Genomic DNA, 18,717 nt, shown 5'->3' on the forward strand with positions numbered 1-18,717 from the left:
TTATTAAAGAAAATAAAAAAAATGTCATTTTATGGAGAAAATTTGTGGCGCCATCTAGCGGCGAAACTGCGAATTAAACTGAAAAAACGTTTGTCCAAACACGCGTTAAGGAAAAATATAAAAAGTAATATTTCGCAACTTTGACGACGTAGCATGCTTCTTTAGACATTTTAAAGCAATTTTTGTTGAATAAGTTAATCATTTTTTTGCCTATTAAGCCCAGAAAATCAATTTTATTTGACTCCAATATTTTTGTAGTTCCAACTTTCACCGCTAGATGGACGGCAATTTTTTAGTCCATGAAATGGGCTATTTTTCTATTTTCTTTAATAATGGTCCTAGCAGGCTATAATTAGGTTCGTTCGATTCCGTAGGCGACAAGGAACAATTTGTATATCTCAGAATTTCGGAAAAGTCCCTAGTTTTCGAGAAAATCGAAATTTTCTATTATTGTAGTTCCAACTTTCACCGCTAGATGGACGCGAATTTTTTAGTCCATGAAATGGGCTATTTTTCTATTTTCTTTAATAATGGTCCTAGCAGGCTATAATTAGATTCGTTCGATTCCGTATGCGACAAGGAACAATTTGTATGTCTCAGAATTTCGGAAAAGTCCCTAGTTTTCGAGAAAATCGAGATTTTAGTTTTTCGTAGTTCCGCCGCTCGCCGCTAGATGGCGCCACCTGTACCGTTTTGGACCGAATTCGACAAAAATTGATTTTCTGGCTTTATTAGGCATCAAAACGCATCAAACCCTAATAGAAATTTGTTTCTAAATGCCTCAGGAACCATACTGCGTCGTCGAAGTGCCGAAATATTGCACTTTGCATGTGCAGTAGAATTGACATAGGCGGCTCATGTACCTATCGCAATGCTGACACAATATAATTAATTACTCATTACCTGAACATTATTTATGAACTTAAACCTCCTGATTTAGCGATTACCTCTTTGCTTTCCTGTGATCCTGCTACCAGGAGTAGTTCAAAAATGCCGTCCGCTAGATGGCGCTGATTAATCTTTAATTTTACCGACAGATTTTTCATGAATGAAAAGTTAATTTTAAAATATATATGTAGCATACGAGTAAATATTTCAGATTTTGGACTCTTGTCTCCCACATGCAGTTATTATATTGAGTCGGAAAATTAAGATTGATTTAAGAATTCTCCATTTTTGAATTGTATAGCTTTGCGCGTCGGTATTTCAGATTTTAGGACATGAATTTCCGTAAGGTGATTAGTCTATTCTATATCTTGTTTGTGGTGTCAGTATTGTAGTTGTGGAGTGTTGGGTGTTGTCTTTTATATTGATGATTCCGTAAAGCGTTTTAAAAATGTTATTCAAAAGTTTTATAAACGTGCTTCTAATATTCTTTAGTACATTATCTCACGTATATGGTATGCAAAATATTTCTGCGTTCATAATTATTATTAAGCGTTACATTACTTTTCTCATTGATAAATTTAAAAAATTTTAAAAATCATAACTTTCAATTTCTAAATAGTACTTAATGTGGTGATAATAATTATTAAAATTTATTTATAGGACAAAACTTCACACTTACATGGTGTACAATATCAGAAGCTGAGCAAGATAAATGCAATGCATTTTCCAGAGCAGTTGATCGCGAAATAGTTTTCTTTGAACGTAGTTATATTAAATTACAATGTAAACAAGCATCAACTAAAGAAGAATGTATGACTATGTTGGATCAAGAGATAGCTCAAATAACTACATTAGATGCAGGCGAAATTTTTATAGCTGGTCGATATCACAGTTTAATACCAATAATGCAAGAAATATATGAAAGCGGAGTGAATTATCAGTACGCAGTAGCTGTTATTAAAAAAGGCTCTTTACCAGATGTTCAGAGCTTACAAGATTTAAGAGGGAAAAAAGCTTGTTTTCCTGGTCTTGGAATGTTAGCTGGCTGGATTATTCCTATTTATACTGTACATATAACTTCCATTTATTATATCATTGAATTAATATATTTTACTAACTAATTATTTTACTTTATATTGTACATAGCTAATGAAACAAGGTGGACTAGAAATAATTGACTGCAATAATCATGTGAAATCTGCCATTAAATTCTTTGGACCTAGCTGTGCTGTAAACTCATTGATCGATAAATACAATCCATTAGGTATACTTGATATTTAATTTAATGTTACATGCATTGTGTAAATATTTGATAATAATAATGTTAATAATTTATAATTTAAGGTGATAATTCTGATCAATTATGTAAACTGTGTATCGGAAAAATACCTGGAGGAAGGTGTACCACTTCGGATCCTTATGCAGGATACGAAGGAGCATTTAGGTGTCTAGTAGAGGCAGGAGAAATTGCCTTTTTAGTACATACAACAGTGAATGAAATGACATTAACAAGTTTTGACTATAGTAAGTTCCCCAGTTCAACATTCCTCTGATGTTATATGCAGTAATAAAATACTAACAATTTTTCTTTCAATAGCCTCTGTAAAGAAAGAGCAATTTGAATTGCTCTGTCGCGATGGCACGCGCAAACCCATTGACGATTACAAACTTTGCAATTGGGGTACTGTTCCTTCACGTGCTGTAGTCACATCGTCTGCTACGCAACTCGAACACCGTCGAGCCTATCAACGATTTTTAGAAAGAGCAGTTAGAGTGTTGAGCAAACACAGCACAAGAAATTCGACTGATTTTTATGATAATCGCTTCGAAAATCGAGCAGGTTTGAACAATCGATTTGACGAAAATAATTTTACCAGAAATGGATTTGCTAATCCTAATGAATATAACACAGAAGATTCTGAAAATCGTAATGGATTCGAAAGAAATTTGAACGGGAATGAATTAAATCCATGGGATAAAACTGAAGCAACGAATGTACAGCCAATAGAAACATTCGATTTATTTGAATCCGCACCAAGATATGGAATGCATCACAACTTATTGTTCTCTGTAAGTGAAATATTACTGGAATATCATTGTTTTATAATCTTATATTTCCTATACGATTTTAGGATTCAGCACGGGACTTTGTCCAGTTGCCAGAAAAGATTCAGACATATAGTGGTTATTTGGGCAGATCCTTAGATCCAATTTTAGAAGTACGTCGTTGTACTGTTAACAGAATGACTTTGTGCGTCACATCCGATCCAGAAATGGAAAAGTGTATAAAGATGAAGGTAGAGACAAATATGTATTTAACTTACTATTGTTTCGCGAAACTTTGTGTTACATCTCATAAATTATAAGTTTATTAATATCAATCCTGTGCTATTTCAGATAGCATTAAAAGCGCAGTTACTGAAGCCAGAATTAAACTGTTATAAAGGTCACAGTCAAATTCATTGCATGCAGGCTATACAGAATGGGTAGGTATTAAATAATAAACTAAGAGTACAAATTTTACTGCAACATTGATTATTGTTTCAGAATCGCCGATGTAGCGGTGCTAGATACCAGCGATGTATACACCGCTGGCTTACGTTACGATTTGGTTCCGTTTATCTCTGAAATGTATAATTTGCCTACTCCAGAATACTACGTAGTCGCAGTGGCGAAAGAGGAGGATGATAATACCGACTTGACATACTTAAAAAATAAGTATACTTGTCACACGGGAATTAATACGGCTGCAGGTTGGGTGTATCCACTAGCATATCTTATTTCCAATACTTGGATTAGAGGCTACGGTTGCGACTCCGTTCGTGCAGCCGCAGAATACTTCAGTAAATCTTGCGTTCCGGGTGCGCTTAGCACCGAATATAATATTGGTAATCATCCGTTTGTCTCGGAATTGACAATTTTATTGGCAGCGACTGACGTTTTGTACATTACAGGTGTGCCTTACGATAACATGTGTGACTTGTGTCACGGTGCAAGCTTTCGCTACTGTCGCAGAGACGCATCCGAAGATTACTTTGGATACACCGGTGCTTTCAGATGTTTAGTCGAAGGAGGAGGAGACGTGGCCTTCGTGAAGCACACGACGGTCGCCGAAAATACAGACGGAAAACGAAGAGAGACATGGGCGCGTAATACCTTCACGAAAGATTTCGAATTGCTTTGTCCAGATGGCACTCGTCGACCAACTACCGACTACATGCACTGTAATTTGGGGAAGGTCGCAGCCAACGCTATAGTCACGCGCGGCGGCTATTACGGATACAACGAGACACAAATAAACGCATACATAAATTTATTTATATATGCCCAGCAATTTTATGGCAGAAAGGAACAGGACGAATTCAGTTTCAGCATGTTTTACAGTACACCGCCTTACAGCGATCTGATCTTTCAAGATGCCACACAACAACTGGTGGTAATACCGCCTGAAAAAAGGGAGTACAGTACCTATTTAGGTCCAGACTTTCTGAGAGCTAGGAGAATCGTGGACTGTAACGCTGGAGCATCAGCCATTGAACATTCGATACTAGCCACGATAGCTATGATTATACTTACTTGCATGTTTAGCAGATAAAATTTAGATCTCTTTTGCAACCAATGAATCTTAAACATGTACATTGAACAAAAATATTCGACGCTTATCGTACTAATCGTACACATTTAGATAGAATGACACACAGATTTTATAATCTTTGTATGAAATATCAAACACTGATTATAAATATTTTATATATTGATACATTACAAACAAATCTTTTTAAGATATTTGTATTAATTTGTAAATTCTAGACTTAAGCTTAACTCCGTCCGTTTTAAAGACTTTACAAGATCTGATAAGTTTTATTACACATACCGTCCATTAATATTTTTATATATACAGAATAAAGTTTTATAATAACTTTTTAATCTCGTAGACTTTATACTATTGTTACATCTTTTACCTTCATTTTTCCTGGAAAAATCCATGTTAATCATTCTTATATATTTTTGGAGTCTGTTAATTCCTTCAGCTTCTTTTGTACTGTTAAAAACAAATTACACATTGAATTAATTAGTTATTAATAGAAGTCAAAGTATAGAATAAGGACCTAAGGAGAATAATCGAAGACCTATTTTCTTCGGCAGTACGATAGGCAAAGACTTCTTTTTCTTCGATTTTATCATTAAATTTCTTGACACATTTTTCGTCGATTTCAGTTTCTTCGGCTTCAAAGTTTTGCGAGGAGAAATATTATTTGGAGACACTGTGACTTTATGTCTTGTAGGAAACCGAACCATTTTAATGTGCTAAAGTTGAAGTATTAATTATTTAAGCAGCTGATCTAACATAATATGTTTAAGAAATGACTTACATTGGAAGACTTGTGTTCTGACTGAGTTTTTGTCGATTTAGGCTGAGCTAAGATATCGATACGTTTTTTAACATTTTTCCTTAATTTCTTACGACGTTTCTATAAAATAAATAATGTATTATCTAATCAAAATTTTTTATCTTATGATTTTACTTTTTTTGGTTTTCCATCTAGTGTTATCATATTGTCAAACTTTATTACTTCGGCGGTGCTCTTTACTTTCCTAGGAGCACACCAATAATTTTTATTTTTAGTTTGCTTTTTTCTTGTAGGCTCCGGTGTAATTTGTTCGCTGCGCAAAAATTTATTTAATGAAAAATTGAGAAGTAGATCTACGAGAAATATTTACACTAACTTGATCATTTTGAAGACAAATAATTTTGTGATTAGAAATTAGAAATTTAGTGATTGAAGAACTTGAAATTTTACAATTGTAAAACTTGAAATTTTATGATTGAAAAACTTGAAATTTTATGATTGAAAAACTTGAAATTTTGTGATTGAAAAACTTGAAATTTTGTAAGAAATATTGATCGTCGAATGTATTGACAGAAACAAATTGAAGTTTCTAAACGATCCTCTGCGATCCTTAACTACCGTCGTTGTCAAACATCAAAATTTAACCCTACAGTAAACATCTCAAAATCCTCAGTTCAACTAAACTCACAATCCACAAACTCCGAAGACCATAAAAGAACCTACAGAAACTCGATTAAGGCATTAATAAACGATATGAACACTGATGCTATACCTGCAAACGTACCAAGATACGAAAAGTTATCAAAACCGAAGGAAAGAATCGATCGAACGAGTAATTACAATGCTTTTAATGTAAGTATCTCTCGGAAAGAAGAAGAAAACAGATTAACATAATTTGTTCTGTGTTTCAGGTAAAGCCAGAGGCATTATCTTATCAGATTACAGACTCCATAAACAAACTGGCTCAACCGAAACGAAAACAGGTCGCTAATATATCAAACGTAACCAACTTAAGAACCTCCGCAAATAATGGTACTTCTCATTTGTAAAACCTTGAATCATAATTGCAAATATGTTTAACTTTGCTTTCTGTTAGGGAAAGAACGCTACAAGTTGATAAACAGCAACGAGCAATCAAAGGACGCGCAAGAGTCGAAGAAGAAGAAATTTTTGCTGGACACGTATGCTCGCATAGTTGCAGCCAGAAATAAGCGATGCTCGAAACGTCTGCACGAACTTGCGAAGCCGAAGAATCCTGTTAGAAACGATGCGTACGATAATTATGATTACTTTCAAACGATGAAGAAGTACGATGCGAAACCTCCGGCGCTGAAGAAAAAATAAACAGAATAATAAGTGTAATGTGTAACGGAAATATAATTGAACTGCAAAATTGAATCTCGTTGCTTTTAATTATGAGACGGTGCTAGGCTTTAAATTAAACATATGTTATTGTCATATGAAGCATCGGGTATGAAAGAGAATGAAGGAGATCGCCAAATGTGACAGATAAAACAAACGAAGATCAAGGTCTGGGTTTCTTACCCGTATCCGATTATCTCAATCGGTGCACCAAAAATGGATAAATTTAAAATAATCATGACATGAATAAGTCTAATAAAATACCGGAACATGTCATCAATTTGTGCGGTGAAAGTCACCACTTTCTTCGCTACACTCAGAACACTAACCTAAGATGCAATCGAATTCCGAACATTTGATTTGAATTACTCATTAGAAACTCATTAGACAGTTACAATGGCCCCCAGAGTTAAACCCGCTGCCCGTAGAAGGGAGACGAAGAGTGAAAAGGAATTAAGCAGAAGGGATAAGCAAGGACGAGGTAAACCAGAACCACGTAAACCACCAGCAGCTAGACCTGGAAGGGGTAGAAGAAGAATAGACAGGAGGGGCAGAGGAAGGTACTTTGGAATAATTGTCTAATAAAATTAAGTTTGAGAATATATGAAGCTTGTTCTTTTAGATTGGGAAGAGGTGCACAGGAGAAGGTGAGAGGATGGCTGGCCACGCCGGCCGATTGGGCACGTTTCAATGCCTGGGCCAAAATCAATGCTCAACCGAAGAAGATACCGGAGCCAGAACCCATTGTTAGTTCAAAATTAAAGGATTGAGTAGTTGGTGTTAAGTTTTTGTTCAAGAGTTGTGCTGGTTGTTGTATTTTCATAGATAGTTAGTTTTGTAGATAGTTATCTTCATAGGTAGTTGTTTTGATAGATTGTTATCTTCATAGATAGTTATTTGCATAGATAGTTATCTTCATAGACAGTTATTTTGATAGATTGTTATCTTCATAAATAGTTATTTGCATAGATAGTTATTTTCACAGATAGTTATCTTCATAAACAGTTATTTTCATAGATAGTTATCTTCATAAACAGTTATTTTCATAGATAGTTATCTTCATAGGTAGTTATTTTGATAGATAGTTATCTTCATAGATAGTTATTTGCATAGATAGTTATCTTCATAAATAGTTGTCTTCATAGATAGTTATTTTTGCAGATAGTTATTTTCATAGATAGTTATCTTCATAAATAGTTGTCTTCATAGATAGTTATCTACATGGAGAGTTATTTTTATAGACAGTTATCTTCATAGATAGTTATCTTCATAAATAGTTGTCTTCATAGGTAGTTATCTTCATAAACAATTATTTTCATAGATAGTTATCTTCATAGACAGTTACCTTTATAGACAGTTATCTTCACAGACAGTTATCTTTGTAGACAGTTATCTTCATAGACAGTTCTTTTATTCCACTCAATACTAACTGCAAAATTTTCCAGGTCCGACCAGCAAAGCCACTATCAAAGCTAAGAAAAAGAATGAACCTCTTATCCGAACCACGAAAAGCAGTAGATCCCAGCATCCACTGCAAGCTGGACACAAGTGTCTCAAGAGCAGCCTTACAAGCGGTTGCATCAATGCGAACGAACCTACTCGCCCTGCCAAATATAAGATTGATGGACTACGGACGAGTTTTCTATCAAATCTCCCCGACAGCGTTGACCTACGAGGCATCGCCGAGGATACTCGCACTAAGTCAGCCCCGTAAAATCCTCCCCGAGGAATGTCAGCCTCCCGCAATAAGCGAGTGCCGTCCACCATTGGACCAAGATAGGTTGAAGGAGTTAGCTATGCAGAAGAAGTTGCTTCACTGTCCTGAACAGCTCACCAAGGAAGAAATGGAAGAACTGTTTACTCCGTTAGGGACACGGAGGACGGCGCTGAAGTATCGGGTAATATTCCTCCTCTCGTTTAGTAGGAGTTATGATTAAACTAGTCCTTCGTAACAGATTACGCCGTGGGTAGAGTTTCTGGCTTTGCCGTCGTACAAGACGATCAAGGAAAGGAAAGACGAACAGGCGAGAATCATGAAGAAAACGATAATCAAGGACGGAGAACAGAGAGCGAAGGAGGCTTGGGTGGAGTACAAAAAGAGAAGAGCAGAAGAGATAAAAGAAGAAAGAAGGATGAGACGGTTGAGAAAGAAATTGTGCGAAGAGGAGAAGAAGAAGGAGGAGCAAAGAAAGTTAGAGGAAGAAAGGAAGAAAAAGGGCGGTGAAGAACAGGAGTGTGACGATTTAGAGTATCTAGCAGAGGAGCCTGAAGAAAAGAAAGTGCGCGAAGAGAAATCGAAAGTTAAGAAAAGGGAGAGGTTGAAGAGGAAAAGACGGACTCGAGATCGCGGTGATGCGAAGGGAGAAGGTGAAGAGGGTGAATTGACGAAGGAAGAAGAAGAGAAAAGGAGAAAAGAAAAAGAGAGGAAAGAGAGACTGAGGAAGAAGAGAAAACACGCATGGAGATTTGCGCCGCTTCCTTGTAAAGAGGATCCGTTTGGCGGAGTTGATGAGTCGACTCTGAAGTATGAAGGTTTGTTGTGAAGTTAAATTACATTACTACATTACTACATTTAATGGATTAAAACATTAAAACATTACTACATTAATACATTTAATTCATTAAATGTAATGTAGTAATGTAATAATATATTAATGTAATAATGTATTAATGTATTAATGTAATAATGTATTAATGTATTAATGTAACAATGGATTAATGTATTAATGGATACATATGTTTTGTTCATTACAGCAACTCCTCGCATGACAGAACTCTCCAAACCGATAATCCGTAAAAACAGAGCTATTAAGACCCACCCTTTCGTCGTCAAAAAATCTGCCTTATCCGCGTCTGCCTCCGGCAGGGTGCAAGACTTAGCAAAACCACCAAGACCCCGAAGTCCCGTCGAAAGAAGACCACCTCGCGAGAAGGACGCCTATGGAAAACCAATATTCAAGCTACCTGTAAGACACTCTTTCAATCATCAAATTCTTATTGTACAGCTAATTTGTTGTTTCAGCCTTACGGAAAGAAATTGCCCAAAACGAAACCCTATAAAATGGGCGAGTGCCCGAAGGAGGACAAGGAAAAGAAAAAGAAAATCAGAAAGCGTCCGATTGATCCGATTGCCTACGAACCAACCGTCGATCCTTGTATATATCCAGACTTAGCGAAGAAACAGAAAAAAGAGAGGAAACGAGCCGCGAAGCTGCCTTCGGCGAAGAGGAAAAATAAGAGGAGGGGTAGGAGAAGAGAAGCGAGTCAGATGAAGGGACCTTCAAGAGTGACTATAGCCGAAGTTGAAGAAGAAGAAGAGGAGGAGGCGGCAGAGGAAGCGGAGGTGAAGATAGAGGAGGAATAAATACAAATGAAAATCAATATAATAGATATTAAGATTTTTAAGGGACAATAAAAAGAAACCTGTGACTTTGATCTTAAAAAGTTGTTCAACACCTTACACGTTTTGGAATGAGTAACTGTTTGCACGTGCAAATATATCAATGTTATCGTACGAATAGATAATAAGATTGCCTTATTCTGGATATTCTGCATATTGACAGTAATACGAACACGTGGCTCATATGTTTGATTTTCTAAGAATTTCCGCAGCGATTACATAAACCGGTGTAACAACGTGCATGTAAAAGACGCTTGAACGTAAACAAGGAAAATGCATTATAAATATCGTGTAATCTAGTTCAGGGAACAGATTACACTAATCATACCAATTTCCTAATCGCATCGCCTTTACAACGATAAAACACAATTACCAATTTTATCATTTGGAAATTCGACAGGAAATGAGGTCAATGTTAAGCGTAATATCGCGCAATAATCGACGCACGATCTACATTATAATTCCATCCGGAGCTTACAAATTGTACATTCTTGGTCAGGGTATAAAATACATCTTTGTGTTGATTGTCGTCTCAGTTCTGTTCAGACGGCGGTGAGTCAACGGTCTTAATCGAGGACTTTCCACATGTTTAAAATTCGAGACACGTAGAATTATCATCAAACATGAAGCTATTTGAAGTACTCTTGTTTCTCGTTATCGGTTATGCGCACTGTTGTGCACATCATCCGGAAGTGGGAGCACCAACCGGAAGAATTCGTGGCTCTATTTTGAATTCAAGGCTCGGGAAAAAGATTTATACCTTCCGTGGTGTGAGATACGCCGAGCCACCTACGGGAAATCGACGCTTTCAGGTAAATTCGTTTCTCAACAATTTTATTAATCCTGGAAACGTTCGTAAACGTTTGTCAAACTTATCCTTCAACCGTGAGAGAAGATTCTTTGTGTTTCCTTTTATTTATGGGTTACCAGAATAAGGCAATCTTTTGTAATTTTCTCACGTTGCAGATTGCCATTCCAGCAGCAGATTGGAATCATGTTTTCGATGCCACTGAAGAAGGTCCTTCATGCCCAAATTTGGACGTTAACATATCAATGTCGGAAGATTGCCTGCGTTTAAATGTCTACACTACAAAAGTATGATTCATCACTGTAACCTTGATATGGAATTACACAAAGTATAAAACATTATTGTTTAAATATTACAGTTATCTTCGGAGACTGAAAAAGTAGGAAGACCAGTATTAGTCTTCTTTCATCCGGGAGGATTTTACTCTTTCTCCGGACAGAGCTTTTACTTTGGTCCCCAATATCTGATGGACAAAGACATCGTTCTAGTCACCGTTAACTATCGACTGGGGACATTAGGTAATTTAATATATTGTTCATATATTGCTAACAAGAATAATTCGTTATCTAATCTTGTTCCTCCATTTCGCAGGTTTCTTAAGTACAGGTGACAGGTGGGCACCAGGAAATTTGGGACTAAAAGACCAGGTGATCGCGCTCCGTTGGGTCAGTAGAAACATCGGTGCCTTTGGAGGCGATCCAAATTCCGTGACAATCAGCGGTTGCAGCGTAGGAGGCCTCAGCACGGCCTTGCACCTGGTGTCCCCAATGTCAAAATATCTGTTTCACAGAGCGATCGTGATGAGTGGATCGCTCATGAACGCGGAACCTTATCCTACCGAGCAAAAAACCCTCGCAAAGAAACAAGCGGAGCTTCTGGGTTGTCCGTCTAACGACAGCGCGGCTATGTTAGCTTGTTTCAAGTCGAAGCCAGTTCAGAACTTCACGGATACTATGTCTAGCCTTTTCGTTAGTTTAATGACTCGTTACAGAATATTTAAGAATAAGAATGAATCTTATGAATTAAGTTTACATTTATGGATTGCTTTAGGAATGGTACGGAGATCCGATTCTGGTATGGAAACCGGTGGTAGAGCCAGGAGTCCCAGGCGTAGAACGCTTCCTCCCAGCGCAACCCTATGATCTGATCAGACAGAAAAAGTTTAAGCAAGTCCCTATCATGTTTGGAGTGACCAAAGACGAGTTTGGTGGAGTAGTTGTAGGTGCGTTGGGATTTAATAGAAATCTTGCGGAATGGGTTTTACCATTTTATTTTTAGCGTTCGAGAATTCAACCAAACAAGGCAATGATGTTTATCGCGAGATGAACGACAACTGGGACAGAATAGCGCCTATCAGTTTTATGTACGAACGTGACACACCGCGGTCGGCGAATATCACCAAAGAATTGCGGCGATTTTATTTCAATAACAAACCGATTGATTCAGCTAATAGAGACGGTTTAGCTCATGTACGTTATGAACAAGTTTTTCTCTGTTTTCTGATATGAAGATCATCACAAGATCATCTGATGGAAATTATATTAACAATTTATGGATTTGCAGATTTATGCGGACAGTGTAATTATATTTCCAATGTACCGCGGTGCAAAATGGATTGCTGAAAATTCTAGGGAACCCGTCTATTTTTATGAGTCTACGTATCAAGGACGTTATAGTTTTACTATGTGGAATGCCACTACGCCATACGGTAAATCAAGTATTTAATGTTTAATTTATCTCTCAATTAACTTTATGTTTCTATTCCAGGCGTCGTGCACCAAGACGATCTGCAGTACTTGTTCTTTATGAAGGCTCTTTTCCCATTTATCGATAAAACTGCACCCGAAGATCCGATAGTGGAATTATACACGACTCTATGGTCCAGTTTCGTTAAGAGCGGCGAGCCCGTTCCCAAGAGTGGCGCATTTAAGAAGATAAAGTGGGACAGGTTTGTTCCTAAACAAGATAACTACTTGGAAATTAACGCGAATCCTACCATGAAGACTGGTCTTTATCTTGATAGAATGCAGGAATGGGAAAGACTGTTCCCTTTACCCTCAACGGCGTAAATTGCGAAAAATGTTTTATGTAGAAATAAAATGAATAAAATATTCTAATCTACTTTCTTGACTTTCCTCGTTCCTTAGTTGTTAAAAATTAGAAGTGACTTGTATGTTTTGCATATATGTTTTGTATGTATTGTATGTATTGTGTGTATCAATATCGCTATCACCGGCTTATTAATTTTTACGTAATCAATCTTGAGGTCATAACACTTGCAATATAAATATATGATAATGGAAATAATACAAGTATTACCAAATACATTGACATATTACCATAATATTTCTCCGATAATCAATGTCCAGAATTTTTTTCGCGTAACCTTTAACCTTCCGATAAAATTATAATTGCAAGTATAACAAATTTGGAGGTCTTTACATAAGCGTTTATAAGATACCATTGTTCTGGCTGTGGTAATTGGATTTTCCCACTCGTTTTCCTCTTAGCGATCATATAAATTGTTCCGTTTTGCTCCTGACTTCTTCAGTACAGCACCGGTTACGCCGGTGCATTGAAACCAGTTGCCTCCAAGTTCATCTAGATCTTGTTCCCCTTCAACGGGAACATTTTTACGAAACGAGAACCAAGTTTTCAAGATGAAGGGTATTTTTATACTGTTTGGTATCTTTGTAGCTATCAACGCTCAACATACTAAGGGAATCTCGAAAGCCAATGAGAATCCCATAGTAGCGGCACCGATTGGAAAGATTCGGGGCTCGATTTTGACTTCAAGACTTGGGAAGCAGATTTATTCGTTTCGAGGTGTGAGGTATGGCGAACCACCCACTGGGCAGCAACGTTTTAAGGTAAACTTGGCAATTAAATAGCAGCAATTAATTTGCAATTAAATGCAATTTATAACAATTTGAATTTCAATGCGAGAATGAAAGATTCGATTATTTACTGTGGACGCGTGACAAAAGTAAATTACAGTCACTCGATCAGCGAGATTTTATGCTTTCACAAGTGGTGAATCATTGTTACAATGTCAATGTACAGATTATCATATTCGAGATAATATCGCAATCACGCAGAAAGAATTAAAGATTGTACTGAAAATTACAACAAATGTTTTTAGCCTCCAACCCCATCGGCAGACTGGAAGAATGTCTTCGACGCAACTGAAGAAGGACCCAGTTGTCCTCACCCGGACGGAAAAATACAATCTGAGGACTGCTTGCGACTAAACGTTTACACCACAAAAGTAAGCGACATTCAACAACAAACATTTGACACAAGCAACACTTGAAATTAAACTTCAAATGTAATTAAACTTCTATTTAAATTTCCCACTAATTTCAGCTACCATGTAAAAACGAAAATGTGAGCCGACCAGTTATGATATTCATACATCCAGGCGGCTTTTACGGATTTTCCGGACAAAGTGTAAACTTCGGACCGCAATATCTGCTCGATCACGACATCGTCTTAGTTACAATTAATTACCGTCTCGGAACGTTAGGTAATTTTGAAGAAAATTGTTAATGTAAGATTGCCAGTGTTATTGATTTTAATTTAAATGCAGGCTTCTTCAGCACGGGCGACAGTTTGGCACCAGGTAATATGGGCATGAAAGATCAGGTTGTAGCACTTCGTTGGGTTCAGAGGAATATCGCTGCTTTCGGCGGTAATCCAAATGATGTCACTTTGTGCGGCTACAGTGCCGGAAGTTTCAGTATTATGTTACACATGGTGTCCCCGCTGTCTCAGGGATTATTCCACAAAGCTATCTCGATGAGCTCTTCGGCCATAGGAAATGACGTCTACGGCTCTATTTCGCAGAATGGACAGAAAGAGCTCTCTAGAAAGCAAGCTAGATTGATGAATTGTTCTACTGAGACAACCGCTGCGATGTTGTCTTGTCTCAGAGAAAAACCGGTGGAAGACTTTCTGAGTACCTTTAACGACATGTTTGTGAGTAATTTTATACTGTTATGTAGACCAGCAAAAAATGTTCTTACGATCTAATAATCATTGTTTGTGATAGGACTGGCACGGTAATCCGATTTTGCTGTGGAAACCCGCCGTGGAACCCGAAGGTGTTCCAGACAGATTCTTAACTGCACAGCCGTACGATTTGATCAAGAAAGGAAAGTTCCAACAGGTCCCTTACATTCTTGGAGTAACAGAGGATGAATTTGGAGGAATAGCTTCCTGTAAGTGCTTCAACTATGACGTTGGTATCCACAGGCAGTCAATTTTACAATTATTTTTCAGTATACGAACACACTGATAATGGATCGTTCTATCGTATTCTGGACGAAAATTGGAACAGGCTTGCGCCTATTATATTCATGTACGAACGCGACACACCACGATCAAACTACATCAGCAGAGAGTTGAAGAAATTTTACTTCAAGGGTCAGCCACTTGGCTCGGCGACCTACGAGAACCTTAAACAGGTTCGTACGAAATTTATTAGACCGAACCTTGATGATCGTATTAATTATTAATAAATATCTTGCAGATATTAGGCGATGCTGTGCCTACATTCGCCATGTTCCGAGCAGGCAAGTTGTTTGCTTCGATGTCAAAGCAACCAGTGTACTTTTATAAATTTACCTTCCAAGGACGATATAGCTTCCGAATGTGGAACGAAACCACGCCATCTGGTAAAGTTTCTTGTATCTCTGTTATTTATTTAAAGGCGCTATATCCTTCTGAACTTATTCGAACTTTAATGTTAAAGGTGTGACTCATCATGACGATCTGATGTATCTCTTCTTCATGAAGCAATTCTTCCCGTACTTCGAAAGCGGCGACCCTGAAACGCCTATGGTGGACATTTATACAGCCATGTGGGCGAATTTCGTGAAAACTGGTGAACCCATTCCTAAAGACCACGATAAACTTAAGAACGTGAGGTGGACTACGTTCGATCCCCAACAGACCAATTTCTTGGATATCAATCTTCATCCGACCATGAGAACTGATTTCTTCCCTGAAAGAATGCGAGTGTGGGAAAGACTTTTCCCTGAACCATCGAGTGGAGTGAAACACTGAACGTATTATATTTTACAGTAGATCCTGTTCGATAAACCATTACCACAAACAGGAATTTCTTATCTGCTTCTTGTGTATTGAGCTTAAAATAAAATATTATAAATTTATAAAAATATTTATTACTGTCACAGTTGATATAGTCGGTATAAATTATAAAGAGCAAAAAGGATAACTAGGAATTAAATGGTCAATACTTGAATACTCAATAAAACATTTCTATATCTTTGGATCCGTCGGTTGAAGTTTCACCATGGCTTCGCTGAGCTCCCAAAACTTTTTACCTTTCGCTGCGTCCGTTACTTCACCAGAAAGTTCTTGTATCTGAAATTATCATCCACATTGTACCGAATTTCAACGAACAATTTTACAAATTGTATTTACAATGTTACAAACTTACGCGACAATCCGAAAAGTATTTGCCAGAAATTCCGTTCACTTCGTCCGAAACAGCAAGGTGCACAGAGGTCTGAGCGCCCTGTGCAGGCGTTCTGAAGAAAGTGTTCAGTATAAACCGCAATATCCACGATACTGGAGGCGGCACCTTACTCCAAATGCCAGTATTTATCAGTCCAGGATGAAGGCAATTAGCTGTGACCCCGGAACCTTCGAGACGTCTTGCCAGCTCGAACGTGAACACAATATTCGCGTACTTAGAGACGTAATACAAGTATGCAGGAAACGTTGTCGTTGGATTCATATTATCCAGATTTAACCGCGCCAGAAAGTACAGGCTCGATGCGACGACCACTATTCGGCTTGGTTTCGAACGTTTCAGCAAATCTGTTAAAAAGGAATACAAATGTTATGAACTGAAATTTTTTGTGTTGTTGTAAAACATTTATTTTACCGATCAAAAGATGTGTTAGCAAAAATGGTCCATAATGATTTGTCGCCATAGTTATTTCTAAGCCATCCTCTGACACCTTCTTCTCGAACACCTCTGCAGTTCCTGCGTTGTGAATTAACACGTCCAACCGGTCCTCCTCGCGATTTATTTGTTCCGCGAACTGTCTGATCGAAGAGAAGGATGACAGGTCGAGCTTTCGCACAACTATGTTTGTATTGCCGGTTTCCTTGACTAACTCCTCTGTGGAAAGAATTTATATTCTGATAACTATTTGAAAGAATTCTTAATACAAAAATTTAAAGTATATATTTGAAAAATAAACTTGAAGTTATAACGAAGCAATTAATCGTTCTAAAGACCTTTGAATTTTTCTGCAGTTTCCACATTTCGACAGGCCATAATTAATCTGGCGCCCCTCTTCGCGATATCTTTCGCAGTCTCCTTCCCGATTCCAGAAGTGCATCCAGTTATCAATACCGTCTTCCCGTCCATTTTGTTCTTGCTCGTGCACTTTCCTATCCTGTACTGTAAGTACATGTACAGAACTGATAGGAGTAGAAGCGCGCCGAATAACAGGACTGCGACTAAGTAACACAGCGTCGTGCACGATACGATCTTCAGTAACATGATCTAAATGAATGACGTATGACAGGTGACACTCTGCATTTTACGAGATGAAAGTATGTTAAGAAAGTGTCGTAGAGCGCGTGCATATTAATGAGTTAAGTAACAGTATGAAGATGAAGCCTGAAGTACTTTTCAATGAAATCTTTCGCCGCGCAGCAGGCGACCTTGAAGTTTCTCGTTTGCAGGAATGTTAGCCAAAGGTCGATGACCAACATGAATCGTTGGAGATGTCGGACACTGACGTTCTACTTGACAGAATAGCTAGTCGTACAAAGCGGATCTCCGATGCGAGTCACATTTTTATGAGACTTCCATATAAATCTATACTTTCAACAGCGTTCATTAATATTGATGTGTTAGGTGTATTTTGGATTTAGCTAGCTAATTATAGAAACTGCAATTGGACTCAAAACTGGATCCCTATGCACATTAATTTTTTTCACATTTGAATTGTAATGTTACGACTCGTAATTATAGGCGGAGGAATTAAATTGTCCGAATAAGAGATATTTGAATAATGATGCATTGTCTATTCCACGTGGTCTTAGATAATTAAAATGTACAGTAGCATTTCGTGGAACAAGTTTCATAATCTTTACCGAAATCAAGATAAACCGGTTTCTACCCGTAGTTTACGAGTTTGTTTCGATGTGATAATAAAAAAGAAACAAAAGAAACGTCTAAACATAGCAGTTGCGAATGACACAAAGATGCGATGAATACAATTATAATTTACGCTAATGAAATTGCAACGTTAATAATAATTTGATGCGATCAATGGTGCGTATAATTGAACTATTAACTCGTTAGCGAGTGTAGAAAGTCTTTCACAAGTCCAAACAATAGCGTTGCGACAGAATTTCGAAAGAAAGTAACAAGCAGGAAAAGCGAGTGTAGAAATAATATTAATTTAACGTTGAATTATACTCACATCGATCGTTACTAGATTCTCATTCAGACTGGCTCGAGAATTCAAGTATTACTTACACACCTTGCCTACCTGAGTCTTGTTTCTACACTGACATCGTGATTCGTAAAAGCGTACGCTCTTCAACCACCTCCCCACCTTTTCAGCTACAGAGCAACGAAAGAGTGGTTTTTAATGAACTTCCACGTCAAATTGTTCTATTTTATCCTGGAAAAAAGGTGTCCTTCAATACGCTGAACTTTTATACTGATATTTAAATGATTGGTCTGCAAACATTTTTTACTTACAAAGTTCACCTGATTCCGTTTCATAATTAATTACCTATTTTCGAATGCGCTATTAAAAATGAACGGATCATCTCATCACGTTCTAAAATCTCGTAACGAGGAAGTGGATTCTAATTAAGGCGATTATAATCGCTACGAGTAATTGGACCGT

At 37.4% G+C, this 18,717-nt stretch overlaps 6 protein-coding genes across 19 annotated transcripts; 4 read left to right on the top strand and 2 right to left on the bottom strand.

The window, feature by feature from the left end:
• The first annotated feature begins 1,108 nt into the window (after window positions 1-1,108).
• On the top strand, window positions 1,109-4,815 carry Tsf2 (transferrin 2). 3 transcript variants are annotated; one of them, XM_076540275.1, is made up of 10 exons: window positions 1,244-1,400; window positions 1,549-1,955; window positions 2,035-2,152; window positions 2,233-2,412; window positions 2,486-2,728; window positions 2,801-2,958; window positions 3,021-3,185; window positions 3,286-3,374; window positions 3,436-3,776; window positions 3,843-4,815. In XM_076540275.1, the coding sequence occupies exons 1-10, from the start codon at window positions 1,337-1,339 to the stop codon at window positions 4,481-4,483; spliced, it is 2,406 nt and encodes an 801-aa protein (XP_076396390.1). In that variant the 5' UTR covers window positions 1,244-1,336; the 3' UTR covers window positions 4,484-4,815. The 3 variants fall into 3 exon arrangements, with proteins under 3 accessions (XP_012141348.2, XP_076396390.1, XP_003703507.2); XM_012285958.2 differs by lacking the exon at window positions 1,244-1,400 and adding an exon at window positions 1,109-1,235 and having other exon boundaries at window positions 2,486-2,958; XM_003703459.3 differs by having other exon boundaries at window positions 2,486-2,958.
• On the bottom strand, window positions 4,662-5,767 carry LOC143265870 (uncharacterized). 3 transcript variants are annotated; one of them, XM_076540305.1, is made up of 5 exons: window positions 5,617-5,767; window positions 5,463-5,553; window positions 5,262-5,360; window positions 4,998-5,196; window positions 4,662-4,930 (listed from the first exon to the last, which is right to left on the bottom strand). In XM_076540305.1, exons 1-5 carry the CDS (start codon window positions 5,622-5,624, stop codon window positions 4,887-4,889), a joined length of 441 nt encoding a protein of 146 aa, XP_076396420.1. In that variant the 5' UTR covers window positions 5,625-5,767; the 3' UTR covers window positions 4,662-4,886. The 3 variants fall into 3 exon arrangements, with proteins under 3 accessions (XP_076396420.1, XP_076396419.1, XP_076396418.1); XM_076540304.1 differs by having other exon boundaries at window positions 5,019-5,196; window positions 5,415-5,553; XM_076540303.1 differs by having other exon boundaries at window positions 5,415-5,553.
• An 82-nt stretch (window positions 5,768-5,849) lies between these two features.
• LOC100876397 (uncharacterized) lies at window positions 5,850-6,638 on the top strand. Its single transcript, XM_012285956.2, has 3 exons — window positions 5,850-6,092; window positions 6,152-6,272; window positions 6,337-6,638. Exons 1-3 carry the CDS (start codon window positions 5,994-5,996, stop codon window positions 6,582-6,584), a joined length of 468 nt encoding a protein of 155 aa, XP_012141346.1. The 5' UTR covers window positions 5,850-5,993; the 3' UTR covers window positions 6,585-6,638.
• Window positions 6,639-6,746: 108 nt separating this feature from the next.
• On the top strand, window positions 6,747-10,147 carry LOC100876280 (uncharacterized). Its single transcript, XM_012285957.2, has 6 exons — window positions 6,747-7,162; window positions 7,225-7,348; window positions 8,048-8,500; window positions 8,558-9,134; window positions 9,357-9,568; window positions 9,625-10,147. The coding sequence occupies exons 1-6, from the start codon at window positions 6,999-7,001 to the stop codon at window positions 9,964-9,966; spliced, it is 1,872 nt and encodes a 623-aa protein (XP_012141347.1). The 5' UTR covers window positions 6,747-6,998; the 3' UTR covers window positions 9,967-10,147.
• Window positions 10,148-10,333: 186 nt separating this feature from the next.
• Window positions 10,334-15,992, top strand: LOC100876166 (uncharacterized). Its single transcript, XM_076540635.1, has 16 exons — window positions 10,334-10,814; window positions 10,969-11,097; window positions 11,169-11,328; window positions 11,402-11,778; window positions 11,861-12,032; window positions 12,089-12,279; window positions 12,374-12,518; window positions 12,578-12,877; window positions 13,391-13,680; window positions 13,953-14,078; window positions 14,177-14,336; window positions 14,400-14,788; window positions 14,862-15,030; window positions 15,092-15,276; window positions 15,342-15,486; window positions 15,564-15,992. Exons 1-16 carry the CDS (start codon window positions 10,626-10,628, stop codon window positions 15,875-15,877), a joined length of 3,441 nt encoding a protein of 1,146 aa, XP_076396750.1. The 5' UTR covers window positions 10,334-10,625; the 3' UTR covers window positions 15,878-15,992.
• LOC100876984 (retinol dehydrogenase 14) lies at window positions 15,974-18,710 on the bottom strand. 10 transcript variants are annotated; one of them, XM_076540301.1, is made up of 6 exons: window positions 18,567-18,710; window positions 18,352-18,486; window positions 17,084-17,249; window positions 16,725-16,964; window positions 16,275-16,657; window positions 15,974-16,198 (listed from the first exon to the last, which is right to left on the bottom strand). In XM_076540301.1, the coding sequence occupies exons 3-6, from the start codon at window positions 17,214-17,216 to the stop codon at window positions 16,094-16,096; spliced, it is 861 nt and encodes a 286-aa protein (XP_076396416.1). In that variant the 5' UTR covers window positions 17,217-17,249; window positions 18,352-18,486; window positions 18,567-18,710; the 3' UTR covers window positions 15,974-16,093. The 10 variants fall into 10 exon arrangements, with proteins under 10 accessions (XP_076396416.1, XP_076396414.1, XP_076396411.1 ...); XM_076540299.1 differs by having other exon boundaries at window positions 17,084-17,308; XM_076540296.1 differs by having other exon boundaries at window positions 17,084-17,354.
• Between the last annotated feature and the right edge of the window lie 7 nt (window positions 18,711-18,717).

Source organism: Megachile rotundata, chromosome 15 (assembly GCF_050947335.1).
Source record: "Megachile rotundata isolate GNS110a chromosome 15, iyMegRotu1, whole genome shotgun sequence".
NCBI lineage: Eukaryota > Metazoa > Arthropoda > Insecta > Hymenoptera > Megachilidae > Megachile > Megachile rotundata.